The following is a 22,930-nucleotide window of genomic DNA, read 5'->3' on the forward strand; positions in this document are numbered from 1 at the left end:
CGGGGCCTGCGGGGCGGGGCCTGCGGGGCGGGGCCTGCGGGGCGGGGCCTGCGGGGCGGGGCCTGCGGGGCGGGGCCTGCGGGGCGGGGCCTGCGGGGCGGGGCCCGGACGCGGAAGCGGCGGGAGCGGCGGGAGCGGCTGTCGCACGTGGGACTGCCCCGGGGTGAGTCCAGCCGAGCCGAGCCCGAACTGAACCGCGCCGAGCTGAGGGTCTGGGTCTCCTGTCCTGGACTCGGTCCCAGCTCTGGTCCCCGGCGCGGTCCCAGTCCCGGTCCAGGGCAGGAGGCGGGGCCGCCGCCATGGCCTGCCCGGCCCTGCTCTGCTCACGCCTTCCTTCCCTCCCCGCAGGCCATGCAGCGGCCCGGGCTGTTCGGGCGGCTGAAAGCGGCGGTCGTCGGGATGGTGCACGTGGGAGCGCTGCCAGGTAAGCGGCGGGCAGGCGGCACGGCCGGCGGGACCCGCAGCCGGAGCCGGACCAGAACCAGGACCCGGACCCGGACCAGGTCTGGGTCGCCGACATCACCCCTTGGCCCGGCTGCGGCCCCCCTGGAAACCTGTCCCTTCACCGCAACGACGGGCCCCTCATGAAGCGCCATAAGTTTGGGCGCTCCCCGTTTTAGAGGGAAAAAAGGCGAGAAGCAGATCCACATAGGGACCTGGGCTGAGAAAACAAGGGTTTGGGGTTGGTGAGCTCGGTGTTTCAAGAAACAAGGGTTAGGGAATTGCACAAGTGAGCGCTGTGAGAGGATGCAATTTGGAGAGAGCTCCCTCGTGCCCCTAGAGGCGCTGAGAAGCTCGGACAACAGGCAGGATCTGCTCCAGCCTGGCCTCCTCGTCTGCCTTTGCAGGGGCTCAGGGTGAGCAGAGCTGATTACGGCAGCCCACCTTACCCCTGACAGGCTGATGCTCAGGGTGCCCCACGTTTTCCCAGAAGCAGCCCCCAGGCAATATGGCCAGCTCTCCCTGTGCTGTGAAATCAGGCCAGCTAACAAAGCTGACAGGGCTCAGCACAGTCCCCATTTCAGACTCCCACTGCCTGACCTTATGAGCTGAAGCATCAGAAAAGACTTTGTTCTTAAGGGAAATTCACTGAACTCCAGCAAAATCCATATGTGTGTCTTTTTTTGGCATGAAGATCAGTTACAATCAACCTTGCAGATGAAGAATAGCTTTAACTGGTTTAAAACTCCCTGTTGTTTAGCATAGGTATTCTATGCTGACCTAGGGGTTGGTCTTGCCCATATGTTGTATTGTCTGGAGCATCACTAATGCAGGATAAATTATAAGTACATGAATAGCAAGCTAAGAGCAGACCTAGTGCAACAGGGCATTATAGCAGCCATTCCTCAAGTTTGTGAATTGGATTTAGGAGCTGAATGGTTACAGCAGCTCTGCCATGTTCAGCTAAGGAATGAGATGTAACTAAGGCATGTCACAAGGAGATAGAACAGCCTTTGAGCAAGTTTGCCCTATATGTCCCTGTTTCAGTATGCCAGTCCCCATGGATGTCCTGCCCAAAGCTGTTACTGTCCGTGGGTTTGGTTTGTGCATGCCCTGGGGTAAGCAGCATTATTCTTGCAGGGACACCAAGAAGTTCTCTTCCATTGTCCCAGATCATTGATCAAGCTTGTCAAGAGGCAGAAACTTACAAGGATGCTGGAGTTGTAAGTTTTGGTTTCCTTCTTCCCATGATGGCCACTACACAAAGCCACTTCTGCATAGCCAGAATTTTAAACTGAGTCTATAATTCTTCAAAAGCATCTTAAACTGCACCGTTTAGGGAGATGCTTAAATCCATGTCTTTTATTTCAACATAGGAGCTAGGCCTTCTAGATTACAAAAAAACCCTCTAAGATAAGTATCACCTGCACCCAAAACAATTGAAAAAACTTAGATTAAAATTGTACAATTCAAGTTGTTTGAGTTGGATTAATCAAGTCAATTTAAGGAGTTAAAAAAAAAAAAACAAACCATGGCCTGAAACATGGGCTGTTGCTGGCATTCAAGGTCTCTGGCTGTAGAATGCTTCATCAATCCAGTCTGACAAGCAACTGTATTTTTAGCTCTGTACAAGACTCTGGTTTCCTGAGGTCATGGAGGAGTGCCATGTGCACAGCTGATACACTGCATGCATACGTCAGGAACCTGGAGGGTGCAGGATCACCCCACAGCTGTGTTTGTAACAAAACAGCACAGGTAATTCAGGATCTAAAAAAAAAAAAAAAAGGCTTAGGCCCTTTTCTGCCCTCGCTAAGCCTCTCTCCAGGCTCCTGGTAGCAAACATGCCTGCTTTGCACGTCCAGAAGAGCAGGCCCAAAAGGCCAGTCTCAGCCAGGGGCAAGAAGAGACTGCTGACAGAATTGCTGTTGGACCTGAAGTGGTGTAGTAATTTTCATAGGTCAGTAGATTTTAACAGGGTGTATGTCCTTTTGAAAGGTCAGATATGTTTTAAACATTTCATTACACCTTGTCTTGGAGTGTTGATGTGCTTTTTCTTTGACCTGCCCACAGCATTAAGAACACTTTTTGGTGGTGTACTAATGTCCAAGATTTGAAAATGTCTTCAGTGAACAAGCAGTCACTGCTCTGAGCTGCTGTTTTCAGAAAAAACTTTATTAACAAGCCAGTTGCAACATTTTAAATCTATAAATTAGAATGATACTTTACAGACAGAACAAAATTGAATACAAGAGCTTCATTTAAAGAATAGAAGACCAAAGTCAAAATGCAAGACAAGTCATGCAAGGTAGGTTATGGGCAGAGTACTGATAAGGCTAAATTAGGAATGAATGCTGAGAATAGAATCATTGAAAGGATAAACAGTACTGGGGTAAAATGATGTTAGCCTGGTGGGCTTCACTGCCTGTGAACCAGATGAACACGTGTGAGATGTCCTCCCAGTTAGAATAGTCTCTAAGTGCAAGTTGAACAGAATGAGGAAGTTTTCTTCCTTTTCATGCCTGTTGAAAGCAGGTGTGCAATAGCTCTGCATTTTGTACTGTGCCTTTGTATTTTGTTATTACAGAGTCACCATGAGGTATAATGGGATTCCATCTACATGAGAAGAGTGGCAAATACTATTCTCTGTCTTCCTGTGCCAGAGGAAGTGCTTGCACAAGTAATCTATAACTCATAAATTCATTGTTCCACATTCCAGTGCCTGTTTGCCCCTTTCCTTACCTAATGATTACATGCTGAAACCTTCAGCAGCAGGGGGAAGACACCAAATATTCCCAAAGGTGAGGGAAGGTACAGAAGCAGTTGCTTTCACTGCTGGCATGCACGAGACTAGAGCAGCTTTGAGACAAGCCTTAAAATGAGTACTAACACGAAGTTTTAATTTGGCTTTTATACTTTGTCTTTTCAGCAGTTGTACTAAATTCTGCAGTTCCAAGTCTAACTGGTTTACCTTTTCTGCAATGCATTGCAGTCTCTGAACTTGAATATATCTTTAAACCTACCTGTCAGGTAGACAGATGAGGTGAATGCAGTAATTTCTCTACACATCTGGACAAATTCAGGGCTTATGTTTATAATTAGTCAATTTTCCTGTAGAAGTCACAAGAACATCAATATGCTTCCACTCCAGTCCTCATTCTAAAGGACTGTACAGAACAGTGTTAGGGCAATATAGCAAACAAATCCTTTATTAAGGCCATAAGTCTCAGAGATAATCAGGAGAGCCTCCATAAATAACAATAGGGTTGCCTAACACTTTCTGCAATTCAATTCTTTAGTTTTTTGTGGTATTTTAAGAGAAATGCAAGTTTTCATGATAGATGCTTCAGGAGCTTCCCAGCTTTTACACAGAGATCACCACTCTGCCAAACTATCCAGCTTCTGGAATGGGAATATATTTGGGTTTCTTGCTCAGTATTCCAAAGGAACTGTTAAGCTGTCCATTTTTCTTGTGGAAGAAGAGCTAGAAAAAGGGGTTTTTTTCCCATGGATGTTTGTGCTGACAGTGTTCCCAAATGCTGCCTCCAGTAGCCCTTGAGAAGATGCATAACCATTTGCTGCTATTTAGATGTTTATATATTGTTTCAAATTGCTTGAATTGGTGTTAACATTTAAAAATAAAGTATATGGTCTTGCTCACTCCATCTGTGTTGCACTTGGAAGTAAATCCTGGTATATTCAGAGTAAGGTGACTTGTCTGGCACATTCTCAGCTTCACATAATAAATAGGAAAGATTTGTGATATTAGAGCACAGTAATGAAAACAAGTGAGTGCTCAGTTAGGAAGCCATCTGTGCTCAAAATGTATATGATTTGTGTTTGTGTGTTGCTAAACAATGAAATTCCCTAGACAAGATTTTATAAACAGCGGGGTATGAGGCATTATAATCCCTCCAATTTGTACCTGCTTTTCTTTAAGAAAGAGGCAAAATATATATATTCAGGTTAACTTTTATTCATTCCATTCAGCCTGGATGCCATTTGTTTTGTAGCTAGAAACTAGAGCACGAGTTCCTACTTGACTGTTAGTTACTGTTCCTAACTGTAGCTGCTGGAGTAGCTGACATTACAAACGGTTGCTAGTGTATGTTTGACATCGATGTTTTTAAAGAATAAGTGAGTGTTAAGCCTATTGCTCTTATAACTACAGTGATAACTGGAATTCACAGCACTTAGAATTTAATAACAGTGGAGACAGAATAAAGTAGTTATTTCTGCATAGAAACAGGTAGGTAGCTTTCACTTGGATTATAGAAGTTAACATTTCAAATCTCAGCTGTGTGACAGGAAAATAAAATAGCAGACAGACCTGCCCACAGCTACCTCTTATAGCATGAGCAGGAGAACATGAGATAGCAGCTTACTTCTATTAAGGTAGTGATCTCCTGCTCTGGAGGTGAGTTTTTAAAGAAATTGCTAAGAGCTGTGCTTACAAGCAGCAATTAAATACTCTGCAAAGGCACCTGATTTCCTTTATAAAGGGCACATGAGTGGGGTGGGGGTAAATGCTGTAATTGGCTTGGTGCACACCTGAGCACCCTATATAATAATAGGGATGGGGCAAGTCTTTCTTCTTTTCTGGAGGAAGGAGTAGAGTTGATAAGCTTGCAGAGGTTCATACTGGGGTGCATGTTTGGAGATAAAGCTTTTCTCTGGGGAGAAACACTGGGGTTAAAATTGCCCTGGGAAAAAGTTATGTTAGGTATATGCTGAGTTAAAACTTGTGCAACTGTTACATCAGTTGTGGTTTATAGTGTTATTGCTATTTTTGAGGCTTCTCCGCTGTGATGTGTGTGCGGCTGAAGTGTTTTAAGAGGTTACTTCTGTAAGTGGAATACATCTAAGGAAATAATTTTTCTGTATAGTTAGAGAGCTATTTAAATGACCTATTTTTCAGTAGCTAACTGTGATACAAAGGGCACTTCACATGTGTAGCTCTTCAGAAGTCATTCAAAGTAAGAAGGAAATATATTGTTTGAAAATTACATATAATAGGACTTATATATAAGTAACACTTAAATTATCTTAATATTCAATGGAAAAGGAACACAGAAGGAGAGTTTTATCTCATACTGTCTACATAAATTCTGCTTTGGAGGATATAATGCAGAAGCTGCTTCCATAGACTTCTAAACTATAAGCTTAGGCTCCAAGAACTTTAATTTAGCATAACTGTTTTCTTTCCCCATTTTAATTAGTTGTCTGCTAGTACTGAAGTTTGTTTCATATACATATCAATTCAGTAAACATAGAAATCTGTGGTGTTATATTTTCATATAAAATATGAAAGAAAGCTTTGCCTTAATGCATCTGTAATTCAGCTTTCTGTATTGCAGAACATATGTTGTTCTTTTTCTAATTAAACAAAGCATAATATGCAAAAGAACAGTCGGATGGTACCAAAAGAACAACACATTATTAAAGTTCTACTAAAAATATTCACTGTAACTGTGGACCTTGAGGCCATAAGAAGAAGCAGTATGCTGGAAAGTGAATATAGTAAATTTAAAGTAGGAGAGAGAACTGTTGCAATCCTCCCATATGCCTGCATTTTGAACTGGAATTCAATCAGACACTTTTTATGCGTAGTATTATGGCTAGTGGTTTTTATAATTTATTAAATGAATTAATTCATTAATGTATCTAATGGAATGATTTGCTTTATGCAAATCCTGAACTGTCAAAGTAGTAGCAAGTTGAGAAAAGCTCAGTTTCACTGTGGAATTCTGCTAGCCCATTCTGTTGCTTTTTTTTTGGCTACTAGCATGGCTCTTTAGGAGCTGAGCATCTGAAGCCCCATTCCCAGTTGCCTTTCTTCCTGTTGAGGTTGATTTTTGACTGCCTGCAAGCATGGGAATTCAGATCCTGGTTCCTGGCTTTTATGATAAGTTTGGAGCTTCCCTGATACCAAGATTTTGCTGAGGTCTGCCAAGTAGTGTATTTCCGAGCCAAGGGCTTCCAGGCTTTTTGGCCTCAAGGAATTACCTGGTTTTGATGGTTCATTGCATTTTTTTTTTTTAATTTGCTTTGTTAAAGTATAGTTCTACATTAGTCCTTTTGCCACATGCAGCTACTGACCAACTTTGTATTCGTGCTTAGACTGACCTAATACGTTTATGTGTGTAGAGAGCAAGAGGTTACAGAGTTTCTCTTTCTGTTGGTACCACAGAGGATTCTGTAGCTGTGCCTCAGATACAAGACCATTTGGTCTGTTCAGGTTTGTTGGAACAGTCCTGACCTCATGCTGGAAAAAATGACTAAAAATTAGTGATTGTTTTTTTTTCCCCTGCCCATTTCCGAAAATGCTGTGGGTTTTCTTAGGACAGGTTGCCATCTTTGTCGTATGACTACCTCCCATCACAGGTACAGAAGTGTGGGTGTTAATCTTGAATTGGACACAGAAACAAAGTCAAGCGCAGATGTTTTGGTTGGTTGTCATACCTGGTTTTCCTTTGCCTAATTCAGGTTTTCCTGGACTGGAATTATGCAGTTAAATATGTTGTTGAATGGCCCCACACAGTGCAGAGGTCCGATGTGGAGTGTCATCATATCAGGTCACCTTTTCCATTAACAGGTTGTGTCCCTTTGTTTTTTAGGTAGCAGGTGTTTTGTGTATTTAAGTACTCAGCTGTAAGTAATTTGAGAAAGGCAGCTGTGCCCTGGTGCACTGAATGTTTGCAGGTTGTGTGCTTGGACTGACCATGTTGCTCCACTGGATTATTTCCTTCTCACTTTACCCCACCCTGTGTGTTGGGTGCTCATTTATGATGCCTGTGCCTTAGCCTGTAATTCAGCCATTAAATGCTGACTACATTTCGTACACTGTCTTATCTTTTGCTGCCAGAAGGGCTTCCACACTACAGCAAAGATTAGAGAAGTGTTACATATAAAAGATTTTTAAAAAGGAAACCTTTTTTTGTTTCCCCTTCCTGATTCTCTGTTATTGATAACCAATCTGCTTTGTTGAATCTCTAGTTGTACTTTTTCCCAAAAAATGTTCCTGCTATTCTTGTTCAGTTACAGTATCTGTGAAAGGTAAAGCTCTCATTTTAAAGGATTAAGATGTGTGATAAAACACAGAGAGAGAAGAATTTATTTGCTATATATACAATTAGTTTGTCTATTAAACTTTTTGCATTTTTAGAATTAAGCTGGTGAGAAATATCTGGTTTCTTTTCATCTTCTCACTGCAAATGCAAAATATCAGGCATGGAATATGTTTCAAGGCTCTACTTTTACTCTTGTTATTAATCCATGACAAAATTATATATGGTCTGCAGTTTTTGAAAACTTTTTGGTATTTCCTCTACAATTATTGGAAAAGTACATGGTATCAGGTAATGTACAAATTGTATCAGCAGAGTATTTTATCATCACTCCATTGTGATGATAATCTCCATCCATGTCCATGTGGATGGAGAGGTGTAATAGATAATAAATGGCAATATCTTCCTTCCAGTGATTCTGCATATGGAATGGGAAAAATATCAATAGTTAATATTATGGCATTTGGCACAATAATAGTCAAACAAAAAATTCCTTTATTTATCCAAAATAACACTTATTTTCTGACATTAATTGAATTGAAAATTGCCCTGATTATCTCAGAGCCCTCTGTTATCTGAACATACTCAATATCCTGTATTCCCCTTGGATAACTGAAGTTTGACTTTACGCTATTTTTAATGAGGTATAAGATTTAACTCATTTGCCTATAGTTCACATTTTAGGATGGATCAAAGGAACCCAAATTGATGAATGTATAATTAAAATCACATTTATTTCTCTTCACGATTTCCCTGCAAATACCATGCTGTTGATGAAAGCACTTTTATAAGTGCTTGTGTGCATCAAATGCATCAACACAATTTTCTGTAGATAATCCTTCCTTTGAAGGAAAACCTTTACACTTGTGTGTCTTAATGCATAATAGCCTAATGGTAAACTAGCCATGTTTTTAAGCTCCCTCTTGCCCAGTGCAATGATATTTTTTTATCCTTCTTTCCCCAGGATGGGTTGATAGTGGAGAACATGCACGACGTGCCGTACACGGTGTGCCCAGGCCCGGAGGTGACCGCAGCCATGGCAGTGCTCGGTGCTGCCATCAGACAGAGCTGTCCCCGTGTCCCGCTGGGTGTCCAGGTGCTGTGTGCTGCCAACCAGCAGGCAATAGCCATTGCTCTGGCTGCAGGTAATGGGAAGGGCTCCTCACTTATTCCTGCTGTTGCTGTGGCCTTTCTGCAGACTGTTCCTTGTGCTGACATAGCATGAAAAGCTGACTGTACCCTGAAAAAGCAGCAGTTAGATTTTGAGAAAGATGCCTGCTTAATTAGAATAGATGGTACTTGTGCACTGCTTCAGTTGGAGGCTGCTAAAAGTCCCAAGGCTGCTGCCAGAGCTTTCTAGGTGAAACCTGTCTAAATATAATGATTAGTTTAAATCTGCTCATGTCTAAAAGCCACCTTTGGTGTAACTCTTATTTACTTCAGTTATATTATATGTGAGGATCAACATAACCCATGGTGGTTAAGCATCCTGTTCAGCATCTAATTATACGTTGTTGCTGCTGCTGTTATCCATTAAAACTAAGTTTTCATTGTCTTTTTTAATGAATGAGTAGAATGAAGCTTTTTATATAATGACAAAAATTGAGTGTATAGATAGCCAAAGTACTTAAAATTAAATTGCATTTGGGGGAATTAAATATAAATTAATCTATCTTTATTGCATGAATTCTGGACTTGCTAAGCTTCCTACTGTTTGCTGAAGCAATTTTAGTTTTCCATATGTAGCCCTCCACGATGTAAAGATGAAAGCTGGCTTCATATGGAAAGCCTGTACTTCCTAAATTCATAAATTGAGGGTTAATGCATGTTTTTGCCCACATTGACTGTCATCATGGTAAGTGGCAAGGCTGCACATTTTTGCATGTACAAATTTTATAGAACCAGGCAGGAGATGCTGGTGTTAACTGGAAGCCATACTTCAGGTAAAATCCTGTAGGCTAACTGATCTGCAGTGGCAGTTTTAGTTATGCTGAATATGTTGTAAAAGCTTTAAATTCTTGTTAATAGATGTGTTTTCAACTGAGATTTGTTTTGTGAGCTTTAAAATCAGATGTTGCCATTTTCAAAGTATCTAGCCACTTGACAAATTGAGACAGCTTAATTTTTATTGCTGCATTGGAACCTATATGAAAACCTCAAATAAAAATGGTAACAGAATCCAGTTTTAGTTTTTAGAGGTTGCTGCATGTGGGACACTTGAGGTACATAGGTATTTGGGAAAATAGCACATACCCTATTTTTAAAAGCAATCCTTTCAGGAGCAAAAATCATCACTAACTAAGGGATATAGACTGGGAACAACATATTTCTCTTCTTTGCAATTATTAATGAAGGGGAGAATTCCTGGAGGGCTTGGGTTTTGCTCAGCTCTACTCTTGTTCTGCACTATTTCCTCTGTAACTGGAGAACACCAACCAGGAAGGGCCTGAGTTTAATGCATTTCATTGCTCTTCTCTAAAAATGATTCTCTCAAGTTCACTGAACAGGAAAGCAGAAAGAAAATCACTTTAAGCAAAACCATAATAAAGTGGATACTACTTTGTAGGTAGCAAATCTTTGAATAGTTTTTCTGTAGCAACTTAGTAGTGACTTTAATGTCAATACAATTGTAACAGGCAGCTATTAATAAAGCAAGTCCTGTAAGCTTTCACTACAAAAATAACTTGATTAAAGTGCTTTAGCTAAAACCCATATGTAGCATCTTCTGCCTACTGTACAATCATTTCATTTTCCCTGTGGAAATCCCTGTCTTTGGTAAGAATAACTGTTCTGAAGAGAACCACACAGGAAATTTATAGCTGGTCTCCAGGAGAAGGTAATGATTTTATTTTGTAAAGGGTGGAGGGAAGTCAATAGGTCTGCATTGTGACTAGGAGCTCAACTAGCTTGAGCAAGGACTGTAGGGTCCTGTGCCTGGGTGAGCCTGGGTCACTCATCATGAATCAGGGCTCAATTTTTAAGTTTATCTTCTCTCATCTCATAAGTTTAGAAAAAAATGATTCAGTTGGAAGGGACTTTAAAGAGTCATCTTGTCCAACTGCCATCTCTACTTGAAGCTGCCCTTTTTCCTTTAAGAATCAAGTAACTGAAATTCCAGTTCTGAATTAGTCTTCATCAGTGACAATGACACAGTTGATAGCTGATAAATGAGGCTTCGTATCAGGAGATATCCCAGATCTCTCCATGTCTTTTGTAAATACAGCTTTCCTGTGTGAGCCCATTCCTTTCTCTCCCCCACCAGCAGAGTGGAAATTCACTTGCTGTCATCCGTGATCCTGTTTAGGGTAAGACAGAATTAGACAGAGTTGTATGCTGTGGGTTTTGCTGTCCTTTTTAACTGCCACCCTATTTATGCAGTGGTGAGGGGAGGCAGCTCAGCTGAGAACTGCAGTAGGGTGCCCATGCCTTGGGAGCACCCCCAGGTGCTGTGAAACAAGGCAGGGAGTGCTGTGGATGCTGCTGGGAGCACTGCTCCTGGGTCTGCAGTCTGTGCTGAGCATGGGAGGAGCTGCTGCAAGACAGTGTCCCGAGAAGTAAAGTATCTTTGTAGCACAGACACACTATGCCTCCAGTGTCAACAGCAGACAAAGTCAATGCTCCTCTAAAAGTTCTGTTTATTAGTTTTCATTGGAAATTCCCTGCTCTTGTTTTTCAGTGAGACTACAAAATGTGTTGTTCCCATATAAGTCAGAAATGGGACTGCCTATTAACTATTCAACAGCTATTACTTTTCAGCTTCCCAAATGTGAACGCAAGCAGTAGTATCATTCTCACAATTTTATGAGCATAAAAATGAATTCATTAGCAGAATCTGATTATGGCTTCATAAAACAGAAGGGTAATGATATGGTGCCTGCACCTATTACACTTGGTTAAAAATTGTATTTTCATGGCCTCCAAAAACCCAGATAGGGAGTTCAGCCTTGTTAAGCTAAGTACAATCCAGTGTTTAGCAGGAAGTCTTATATTACTGAACTAAGGAAACACAAACCAAACATCAACAAACAATGTGCAAGCAATGACTTCAATAAATGAAATTACTCAATGAATAGGCTCTGTCCCAAGTTAAACCTTGCTGTGAAATTGTAACATGTCTCTAGGCTTATCCATAGTCTTATGATTAGAGAAATAATTATTCCTATTTAACCGTGAATTGTACTGTAAGCTTGGGTGATATAAATAGAAGTTATAGCTTTTGTTCCTTGATGTAGAAATGTCAGTCTAGCTATTTGCAGTGTGTTTATCACCTAGTGTCTACAAGCACCTGTATTGGTACTCATGGCACACTCTTGTCTTTGGATCCTGAGAATACTCCATGCTTTGCACCCACTAATCTCAAGGCACAGGACAGCTTGCATTTGATTTGGCATCCATCTGTGATGTTTCTTGTTAGCTGGAGTCTGTGTTGCTAAGCAATACAGGCTCTTCTCTCTCAGGCATAAGCTTCTGTTTCTGCAACTTCAGGGCTTTTGGAATGAAACTGAAATTTTAAAACAGACACCTTGCCATTTGGTAAATAAATTTTCAAGATCATTTATGTTTATAGTTGGAACATGCTAAGGTGATGCCTCTGTTGCCTAATCAGTTCTCTGGTGGGTGGGATTGCAGTCTTGATGACTGTTTCCACATGCATTGCTTTCCTTTGTATGATGTCAGCTCTAATTAAATGTGCATCTGACTCCAAAGCTGGAGCAGTAGCAGAGCTTCAGAAGGGCTTGGAAGATATCTCCAAAGCAAACTGGAAGAACAGCAAAACTGCACAAGATTGTGCAGAGCTTTTACACAGATGTGTAAAAGAGGCAGGTTTTAAGTGGCAGGTTCAAGGCTATGAAAGACAGGAAAGAAGTGGGGAGTGCAATAAGGGAGTCAGATGTCAATCTTGTGCCTCACAGCTGTGGGCCTATTGCACTGTGGTCCAAGGCTTCAGTCTTACAACAGGTATTTCAAGGCTGTGGAGGGGGTCCCTGAATGTCAATGAATGGCTCATGTGAAATATTACAATTCATAATCTTCCTTTTCAGTATCCATCCTACAAAACCTTCCTAGTGTGAAAACTTAATGAGCATGGTAGAACCCGTGCTACTAAGGCATGGCAGAATTGATGGTTGGAGTAGAATGGAAAATGTTTGACTCTTCCTAAGCCTTTGGCACAGCTCTAGAAGAAATTTGTTGATGTGGTGCTGTGTAAGGAAACACAGGAGTCATGCAGGTTGCATATAACATGTTTCAGGCTGTGTTTTCTTGCCTAATTTCCTAAAGAAAGATGACAGTGCTGTACCTCTGTGTCCGTAGCCTTGATGCTTTTGACCTGATGGCAAACTTGAGGCATATTTAACTGGGAAATAGATGTCAGAGAAGCAGTAATACAGCAAAAGAGTTTCTGGAAAGAGGGAAGAGATGCGAGTTAATGAACCTTTTTAGAGAGAAAACACATTGTTAGGATAAAGGAGCTGTGTTTTGACCCACCTGTTCCTCTGGCACATCATGGCAGGAGGCAGGGCAGGGTGTGCAGCTGCCTGTTCTGAGCCACACAGGAACAAACCCAGGGGCTGAGAGAGAGAAGGGGACCAGGGGCTGGGGGAAAGCTGGTGGGGTCAGTGGGAGAGATGGGAGCTGAAAGCAGTGAGATGGAAAGAAGTCAGAGGGAATGGCGCAAAAATAAAGAATGCAAAACTTAAATTTATGTGGAAAAGTGAGGTTGGCTAGTCCTAGAGCACATGAAACAATTTGTGTTGGGATCAAATGGGAAGGTGGATTTTCATTTGGTTTTAGTGTTTTTCTTCTCCATTTCTCAGTTTTAGCTAAAATGTTGCTTTTTACTGTTTTCAGGTCTTGATTTTATCCGGGCTGAAGGGTTTGTGTTTTCTCATGTGGCTGATGAAGGGATTATAAATGCCTGTGCAGGTGACCTGCTGCGATACAGAAAACACATTGGAGCAGAGAACATTCAGATTTTTGCTGATATTAAAAAGAAGCATAGGTAAATACAAACAAAATTTTGTGTAAATATGAATGCAATCATGATCTTGTCTTTTTCTCCATTTTCTGATTTTTTTTTTAATGCCAATTTTCTTTCAGGACAGTTAATCATATAGGAAGAAGTTTATTATTTAAGCATGGACTTGCAGTGCTAAAAGGGGATACATTTAAAAATAAATTTGCAGCTGTAAGTTGCAGGTTGCTGTATCTGTGAAGTTTGTAGTTGTTTAATTTTCAGGTTTTAAAAATGCCAGCTATAAAATCCTTGCATCTGGTATTGAGACTTTGTATACGTGTATATGTCTATTATGTTTAAAGAAGTTTTGTTTCCGAAAGTTAGGCATCCAGGGGTTTTTTTTAGCTATGTAGGCAGTTGCCATATAAAAGCATCCAAGTGATAATATTTTGGCATTTTAAAAAGCTATTCTCTTTCTTCTCCTTCCTGCCAATAGTACTGATTCTTGCTACTTAAATCAGTGCTGTCTGTGTAAGGGTTATGTTCTGTGATTATCAAACAGAAGGAACTTATGACAGATAAATCCAGTTTTTTTTCTGCTGATACTTTGTCTTACCTGTCACATGGTACTTTCAGCTATTTACATGTCGTTCTTTGGGTTTTCTTTTTCCCCAGAAAAACTGCTCAAGTCCTATGTATTATACATGCTAAATAACCTAATTAAAATGTTTGTGTGTAGTATGTGAGCAATCATGAGTATAATCAAGTTTGGAAAATCTTAAATATGTAATAAGCAGGTAATAAATTTCAAAAGAGGAAGGAAACAATGCGGTGTGGTGGTCAAATGAATCTTTTCAGGTCCTTTCAGAACTGTTTCTTTCTGATGATTTTTTAATGTATATATATAAATATATACATGTAAGTAAAAATACATTGCATTAGATTTTCTGTAAAAGAAATTGCATCACGTCATTCTTTTTCTTAGTCTTGACAATTGATGAATTGATATTTGGATTATACTTCCCATTTTTCAAAGTGTTTGCCTTTTAAGAAAGGAAAAGAGGTTTTTATTTCAGGCAGAAGCATAAGCTCAGAAGGAAATGCTGGAGGACTTGTTGGTTGAGCTTTTTAATGTAGAAAAATGCAGCTGCCACTGAGAGCTGCTATGCTCCTGTTCTTTAAATGAGGAGAAACTGTTCTTGTGCCATCACCACTCAGCAGTGCAACATGTTGGCCATACTGTTGTTTTCTGTTTAAATACAGAAACAACAGTGTTGGATGTTCAACCAGCAATGGCTGGAATTCTTTCCAAGCTTGGGACCACATAAATTAATAGCTGCTGTTGCTATAGATTTCAGACAGTGTGTCACCCATACATCAAAGCCTGCTGTTGAACAGCTGGGATGCAGGTGTAATTGATGTTTGTAATTGCTGTGTAAGATGATTCCTGGGGTTACATCATAGGTATTAACTATACTTCCTGTTAGTTGGACTTGTGGAGGTTGTTGATTCTGTCCTAAGCAACGATCTGATTTATGAATGAGGGCACATCCACAACTCCCACGTGAAGTCAGAGAGCTCTGTGTGCTCAACACTTCTGAAATACAGGTGCTCGACTTGTAAGCAGCTGTCTCCATTGACACTTGGTGGTTCACTCGTAGCGCTCACTCTCTGGAGACACGGGACCCGGAGCAGTAACCCATCAGTTCTGGCTTTAACTCTCGCTGGGGTTGCGATTGTACCTGCCAATGTAGGCAGGACACGGTAAAGCAGCCCCTGGGGGTTCTGCCAGCAGGAGGGCGGGGAGGCGAGGTGTGGTCCCACCGTGTGTGACGGGCTCTGTTCCTGCTGTGTTCCTGCAGTGCTCACGCCCTGACGGCCGATGTCAGCGTGGCCCAGACTGCGGCCGCTGCCCAGCTCTTCCTGGCCAACGGCGTGGTGCTGACCGGCACGGCCACCGGCCACCCTGCGGACCCGCAGCAGCTGCGAGGTGAGGGCTGGGATACCGGCCTGGGCAGCAGGGAGCAGGGGGAAAAGGATGAAAGGCAAGAAACTCTCACTATGGGGTTTGATTTGATCAGAGCTAATATATTTGAGGTGTTACTCAGATGGACTGTGATATATTTCTATACAACAGTTTGGCAGGACAAAAATTACAATTATTCCAAGCTTTCATAACACTGAATGATGCTGAGGCTTAAAGAAAATACTGTTTCATCTCTAAAAAGCCCTAATATAAGAAAAAACTACTTTACAGCACTAGAAAACTAACTATACTAAAACTAACCATATTAAACTAACTGACTAACCGTAAATCTTTCCATTGAAGAGTTCAGTGTTTTTATCTTTCACAATGAAAATGGAATTCCTGCAAGAAGAGGGGCATTTTGACAAGGCAACATTCCAAACATTAATACCAGGGAAAGTACTGCTTGGAAGATTTTCAGCAAGAATACAAGTTCATTGCTAGACAGGAAGATATTAATATCAAAATAATTTTTAAATAGTGTGGACTTTTTACCGAGAGAAACTCATTTGACCTATGAGTTCTGACCTTTGCAAAAGTGCTGTGATTCTTGATATTTTTATACTGGCATAAGTTTGGGCTGTGTTCATGAAACTGTATTGCTCCCATGTTAGAATTAAAGTTCTATCATGGGGACATTTAATTTTCATCACTAATTTTAATTTAGATCAATGGCTTGAATTTGAATGTCTCACTACATAAAACAGAATGTGTATATTTTTAGGTTTTACTTTATCTAACACGCTGTAACTTGGCATATTTTGAAGTTCCAGTGCACTGTATTGTATTCCACTTAAGTTAGCAGATAAGCATGAAAACCGTACTTTACTTGCCAGAGATAACCTGGACCTCAAACATCTTTTGAAACAACATGAAATCATTCAGTGTTTTCAGGGTTTTTATGTATATCACACATGCTTAAGAGCATTTAAAATGAATGTTGAACTTGTCAAAGTGGTTCTTATTTCATACATATTAAACTTTTTGCTAAAAAACAGATTATAAGTTGCTATGCTTCAGTCACCAATGTTAAAAAGAAAACGATGGCTTGGTGTGAACACTGAGCCTCTTATGGTACAGTAAATTAGAAATGATACGTGGAACAAGTGATACTGGAAGCTAAGCCTGCTTTAGAGACTTCAAAATTTTGGTAATCTAGAGATCCATCCCTGTTTGTACTTAATATCTCTACTGTTATTAATGCAGATTAAATAATTTTTAAAAAATTTGATATGTCTTTGGGCAAAATCCTAGGTTAAATTCTGCTTTCATGTATGCACTTGCAACCTCCATTGATTTCCTGCATCAAGGGCTAAACCTGACCTGTAGGCCCAGAGGTTTTTTTTGTCTCAGGACCCCAACCAGACAGAACCAGAGCTTCTGCTTTTCTTTCATGTGAACAAACATGTCAGTCTCTGTCTCTTTCTCTTTCTGGGTCCAAAGAACAAAATGAATCTGAGTTGGCAGTTGTAATGAAGTACACATTAATTCTGCATTTGCATTTGTGTTATGAAAGCAAGAGTGTGCAGATCATGGGTTTATTGTACTTAGATCACAGCATTTTGGATGTTAGCAGGCCCTCTCATGAGAAAGATGTCTTAAAACAGTTAAGAGAACAACTTAAAAATCAATATTCCATAGTATAAGGAAATGACAAATTAGGCATATCTATGTCAGAAGAGTCTTAAAAGGGATCAGATCTACAGTCTACAAAGTTGGTGTTGATGTGAGTGAGATTTTGCATTTCAGGAATTTATGCAGCCCTGGCAGTGCCGTATTACGGTGATACAATTGGGCACCTTTCATCACACTGCAAAGCAGCTTTTGAAAGCAGAGCCGAGAGACAGATGAGATTTTTGTCATGTCTCTTTTTCAGCTTTGTTGTGCAGTAATACAGAAGTGGTTTTGCCTTTGTGTCTTTGTGCAGAATTGATTGATTTGTGATGGGCTGTGGGAAGTGTTTCCCTGTCAAGCCAGAGATCTGTGTTCAGTCAGGTTTCATTTGCAGTTTGTGTTGCTGCCTTCTCTAGGCTGGCAGGCTCTGCTCCAGGGCTGCCTGGGCACTCCAGGGCACCAGAGGTCGATGGAGTATGAGGTCTGAAAAATCAGGCTTCGTGTTGTTAAGGAGCAAGAATTATAGCTGAGCATTTTGAATTGCAGTTCATTAATAAACCATCTTTTCATTTAAGAGGTTATAGAAGTTCCAGTTTGCTGCCTTGTGGAATGTTCTTTGGTGGGATGTGTGAACCCATCAGGTTTTTTCTTTGGCTATAACTGCTGAAATACCTGCTTTGCATTCAGTTTGTATTTTGAGTGACCAAAGCTTTGCATAATGACCGCTCAGTTATGTCTTTGAACAAAACAAAGTGTCTCAGCTGAGTAACCAGTGGAAAACAGGTACATAATGAAATCCAACAGCTGGCTGTGACTGTCACCTCCTTAATTACTGTTCATAAAAGGGGCTTCAAGACTGACTCACTCTCTCATCTTTTGATGGTCAAAATAGAGGCTCCTGCCTTTGCAGTACCCTCAGAGATAGAAAAAGTACTGATCACTTACATCTCCTGTTTAAGCCCTAAATTTAATGACAGAGAAAAAGTCCCTTGAATTAAAACCTAAAATGTGTTAGTGGAGTATTACCATAAACATAGTGTTGTGTACGGTACAGTGATCACTGCAATGAAAAAGCTGCTAAAGAAGAGTAGTCGAGCAAGTTATTGGCACAGTGGTGCTTATTTTTACACTGCTCTTCACCACTGTTTTCAAGCTAGGAGCACTTGGCCTTTATTTCATGAAACTTGTGCATACCATAGTTCAAATGCTTTCATTGTGCTTTGCAACCAAGCACGATTTCACTGGGTTTTATTAAAGACCTGTGTGCAGCTGTGCTGCCACAAGAAAGAGCACAGTGCCCTCTAGTTACAGTCTACTGGAACAGAGAAATCTCTGTCAGCTTCAGAGTCTTGTTACTGTAACATCACAAAATTGCTTCCTTTCTCTCACTGTGTCAAAAAAAAAAAAAGTCAGAAAAAGAACACCTGGAAAACTGAGAGATTTGAAGCAGAGGTGTGTGTTCAGAGACATTTTGACAGTGACTGAACATTGCCATACAAAAGCGCATCTCACTGCTGTTGCTTTATTTTCTTTTACAGGTTAGAATTTGTATTAGCACAGCCAATAGACAAATCACCTTCTACTAATCAACTTTAGGCCTTGATGTGCTTGGAAAGGACTTAAAAGTAGCATCTGTAGCATACTTAATTAGGTAACACATCTCACTGCACACTGAGCACTCCCTTTGCCATTCTTCACATTGTCATTCTGAATAAATCTGCAGCCCAGGAGATGTGTGCACTCCTTGTGTCATGTGTGGATCGCAGCAGCACTTGATACCTTCCCACTTTGGAAGGCTTTGGGGTGTTTTGGAGTTTCAGATCAGTCTCAGGTTTCACTGGGTTTTTCCCTTTGCCCAGTAGGGATGAGCTGTTGTCTCAGACCCATATGAACATGCTCTGTTTAATTATTTGGCTCTTCGTTTTTCCTGCTGATGTGAAATAATTATGAAACAACTCCCTGCTAATGTGCTTTACACACTTGTAAGAACAAATACTGACTTGGAGCTTGATTCCTCTGGGGATTCAGTCAAGTACTGTCACAAATCTGTGGTCAGATGCACCTTAATCATGTGTTGGTATTGATGTAAAACAGATAAGATATTCCTAAGAGCATCTAGATATTATATACATAAAATTCTGGTATTTTAGAACAGGGTATCAGTAATAAGGCTATAAGTAACTAGAAATTAATTATTTTGTTGCTGTAAGCAGAATGACTAAGAATATCAAATATGCATAGAAATAACTAAAGTTTTAATCATATATGCATGATCCATCTGATTTGTTTGACATTTTCAGGAAGGGCTGTGTTGAATGGTTTTATTTTTGTGTTAAAATCTTTTTAAGAAGGAGTTATTGTTCCTAGATGGAAAAATGGTAAAGCATGTGACCTAAAAAGAGATTCAAGAGCATTTTAATTGATCCCCTTTCTTCAGTGAAGTAGGAAGGTGATAAATAATTAGTCTTCCCTGAAGCATAATTAATAAGTTAGGCTTCTGATGAAACTTCATTTAAACAGTTTTGAAACAGGCTTTTATTTGTTGCATGTGTGCTTTCCCTAGTTACCTCAAGCTATAACCACCTTACCATCAGCTTATCACTAATTAAGCCAATTTATATGTTTTTAAAGGTCAGAAGTAATGGCTCACTACATTCCTCTAAGGGATGAAGCATCCTGTCCTATGAGTCACTCTTTGGATGGTCAGTTTGACATAAAATGATGAGAAGGATGCTTTAATAATTCTTGGCTTTTTTTTTTTTTCCCTCCCCCCAAAGCTAGTACTGACCCAAGTTCTGCAGAATATACTGTAATAACATTTCATTTATCTATGGGGAACCTTCCTATTCTCAAATAACCATCTCTTTTGGGGTTTATTCTAAAAAATGTGAATGCTGGTAACTGAACCATAGTTTCTGCACAGTTGGGTCTGTCAGAACGCATACATTTCACAGTGTTCCGCCTGACCCACAGGCTGAAGTCCACCCCTGCTCTGTTTGTGGTATTTCGAGCCTTGTTTTTGTCTGTTTCTCCTCTTGAAACCAGGTAAAAGGTCAGATCATTAAGTAACAGCGTATAAAGGAAAAATAAGTGGCTTTTTTGTTCCATTGTCATTTCTAGTACTGATAAAGACCACTTCTCTTTCTGGCTTTTGCTTTCTGGAAAACTAGCTGAGCTGTCAATGGTGCCTCTATGATTCCTTCTCTCTTTCATACAAGCAGATATAGAAAGTATTCCAGACAACAGAATGCAAAAAGTGAGATTTTTTTTTTTTTCTTCTTAATAGCTGTTTAGAGCTAAAGGTGTTTTTTTCTAGAGAACTTGTTTCATTCTGTAGTAGAAGTAATAAACACCATGATCACAAATTTCTCAATACCTTTCTTCTGTTGAAAAACCAGGCAAATTAGAGTCTTTATGGAGAGAGTTTCAAAGATGGGAATTAACCCTGATTTTGGCTTTCTTCTCTTCAGAGGTTAAGCATGCTGTGAAGATTCCTGTGCTGGTTGGGTCCGGAGTGACTCTGGAGAATGTGAAGAATTACTTGGACGCAGATGCTCTTATAATCGGTTCCTATTTCAAGAAAGAAGGATATTGGGCAAATGCTGTTGATCCTGACCGAGTAAAGAAATTCATGGAACACTTAAGTAAACTGAGGGAATGAGTTTGTCAGCAAACACCGTTTGTGTGTGTGTGTGTTTGTAGAAATGCGGTGTGGTGCGTTCTATGGAATTAAAGCACAAACGCGTGGCTGAAGGGCAAATATCATCAAATAAAAATGCACATCATGTCCATACCTAGCTGGGAAGCATGGTGACACTTTGCAATAACCTGGTGCTGTGATGTTTGCTTCTAGGCAGCACATTTCTGTGATGCTCACAGCTACCATCAGTGCAAAGCCAGCTCTGAAATCTTGTGTGAGATATTCTCTCCTATAAGTAAAGAGCTTATGGAGTTTAAGAATTTTTAGAAAATGTTCATTACAGGTGAGCTGAGTTCTGCTTTACCTTTAAGTACAATAGGATGCCCTAAGTTTACAGCTAAAAGTGTTGTAAATTGGACAAGTTAATTAGCCTTTCAGTTTCCCCATCTCTAAAATGATGATAATAGCACCTACATCACACAGGGGCTGTAAGACATAATGAATGAAAGAATGTACAGCACTTTCATCTCTCCAAATGAAGGGCTCTTTTAAAGTTCAAGATCATTATTTTTTCATTAGAATTGTGCATTTATACAACTGCTACATTTTTGTAAAACCACACAAAAATTTAAGGTAACTGGAGTATTGATTTACTTACAATACTTACTATAGAATAAATGTAAATATTTAGTTACATTTTAAGTAGATTTGGAATGTAGTCAAAATGCTTTTGCAAAAATTGGAAATTTTAATAAAGGTTTATTATTTTTCAGCAAGCACCTGCAGCTTTGTACCTCTCCAGACTAGTATTAGTGATGTAGAAAACTTTCTTGGAATACACAAGATATAATTACAATAGAAACCTTTCTACCAAAGCCACAGGTAAACACAGATTTTTATTTTTCTTGTGAAGTGTAGAGGAAAAATTAAATTACAGTCTCACTGTGTGTGTTGTAAGAGATTCTCCTTGAATTTGATTGTTTAGCTCTAAGGAATCACAAAAGAACCCAAGGAATACCTGTTATGTCATGGCTGCACAAAATGTGGGCATGTGTTTTCATTCCTTGCAACTGGGATGTCCTCTGGGAGCTCTCTCTTTCCTTGACATGTACACATCAGGCTTCTGCTGATGAAAGGTAAATTGTGGATATTAAAGCAAGCATGCAAACGTGGGGTTTGTGGCAGCTGGCAGAGCACCCATTCTTTTCTGAGCAAAAGATCATCCCCCTTCCAAGGACAAAGAGATTTTCAAGATACTTAGTTTTGTTAATGTAATGGTGATTCCAGAATGTCACAGTATGAGATTGTCTTCTGTGGTTTCTTTTTTCTGGACTGGTCTGCTTCCCATGTGACTCTCATCAAAAGCAATGAAATGTCTTTGGTGTGTTGACCTGCTGGAAAAGAGGTCCTTTAGACCCTGTGACAGCCATGGCTTTTCTCCCTTTTTCTCCTAAATACACTGGCACAGCTTCAGTGCATAGAAATCCTTTCAGGTGCCTGGTTGTTGTGCCAGGCACTGCTTTGTCAAAGTCCACATTTACACAGGTACTTTAAATCTGTGTGTGGCTGTGCTTCCCTCAGAACCAGCACCTGTGGCCCAACCCAGGACAGCAGGAGCACCCCTGTGGCCTTACAGGTGTAAGCTGGATTCTGGCTGGAACCTAACCCATCTTGTACCAGCCACACTCGGGGTGGGGAGGGGAGAATTGAGGTCATCTTCATCAGTCTTTGCATCTGCAGCTCTCACTCCAGGCTGCTGGTAGAGGCAGTGCAGAATTACTTAAGGATCATGAAGATGCTTTTAGAATTTGTCTTCCGCACAGACACAGCATTTTTGCCAGGTAAAGCAATGATCTGGTTTAGTCTTAAAATTCTTAGCCTGAGTAGTTAATGTTACTTATGTCCTCTGTATTGTGAAAAACACCATATTAAATTAAAAAAAGGTAAATTCACTTAGATACCAGTAATACTGGTGTGCTTAAATCAGTACATACATTTGATCTTTGTGCATTTAGGAGGGTTTTGTGTCTGTTTCCATACAGCATTGCACAGAAGATTTAGTGAAGGTTGTCCCAACAGGTGTGCACTAATACAATTGTTACCAGCATTGGAAGTTAGTTTCAGTAAACCTGTAAGCTTGAAAGGCTGACCTGCAGCAACGACCAGTTGGTGCTCTAGTGCCACAAGAG

At 40.4% G+C, this 22,930-nt stretch overlaps 1 protein-coding gene across 4 annotated transcripts; it reads left to right on the forward strand.

Annotated features, from left to right (window-relative positions):
- The first annotated feature begins 98 nt into the window (after window positions 1-98).
- On the forward strand, window positions 99-21,599 carry LOC309577745 (uncharacterized protein F13E9.13, mitochondrial-like). 4 transcript variants are annotated; one of them, XM_082289961.1, is made up of 7 exons: window positions 108-163; window positions 349-424; window positions 1,582-1,664; window positions 8,470-8,650; window positions 13,356-13,506; window positions 15,324-15,451; window positions 20,572-21,599. In XM_082289961.1, exons 2-7 carry the CDS (start codon window positions 352-354, stop codon window positions 20,760-20,762), a joined length of 807 nt encoding a protein of 268 aa, XP_082146087.1. In that variant the 5' UTR covers window positions 108-163; window positions 349-351; the 3' UTR covers window positions 20,763-21,599. The 4 variants fall into 4 exon arrangements, with proteins under 4 accessions (XP_082146090.1, XP_082146087.1, XP_082146089.1 ...); XM_082289964.1 differs by lacking the exon at window positions 1,582-1,664 and having other exon boundaries at window positions 99-163; XM_082289963.1 differs by lacking the exons at window positions 108-163; window positions 349-424 and adding an exon at window positions 2,512-2,746.
- The last annotated feature ends 1,331 nt before the right edge of the window (window positions 21,600-22,930 follow it).

The sequence above is a fragment of the Coloeus monedula genome, assembly GCF_965178545.1.
Source record: "Coloeus monedula genome assembly, chromosome: 13".
NCBI lineage: Eukaryota > Metazoa > Chordata > Aves > Passeriformes > Corvidae > Coloeus > Coloeus monedula.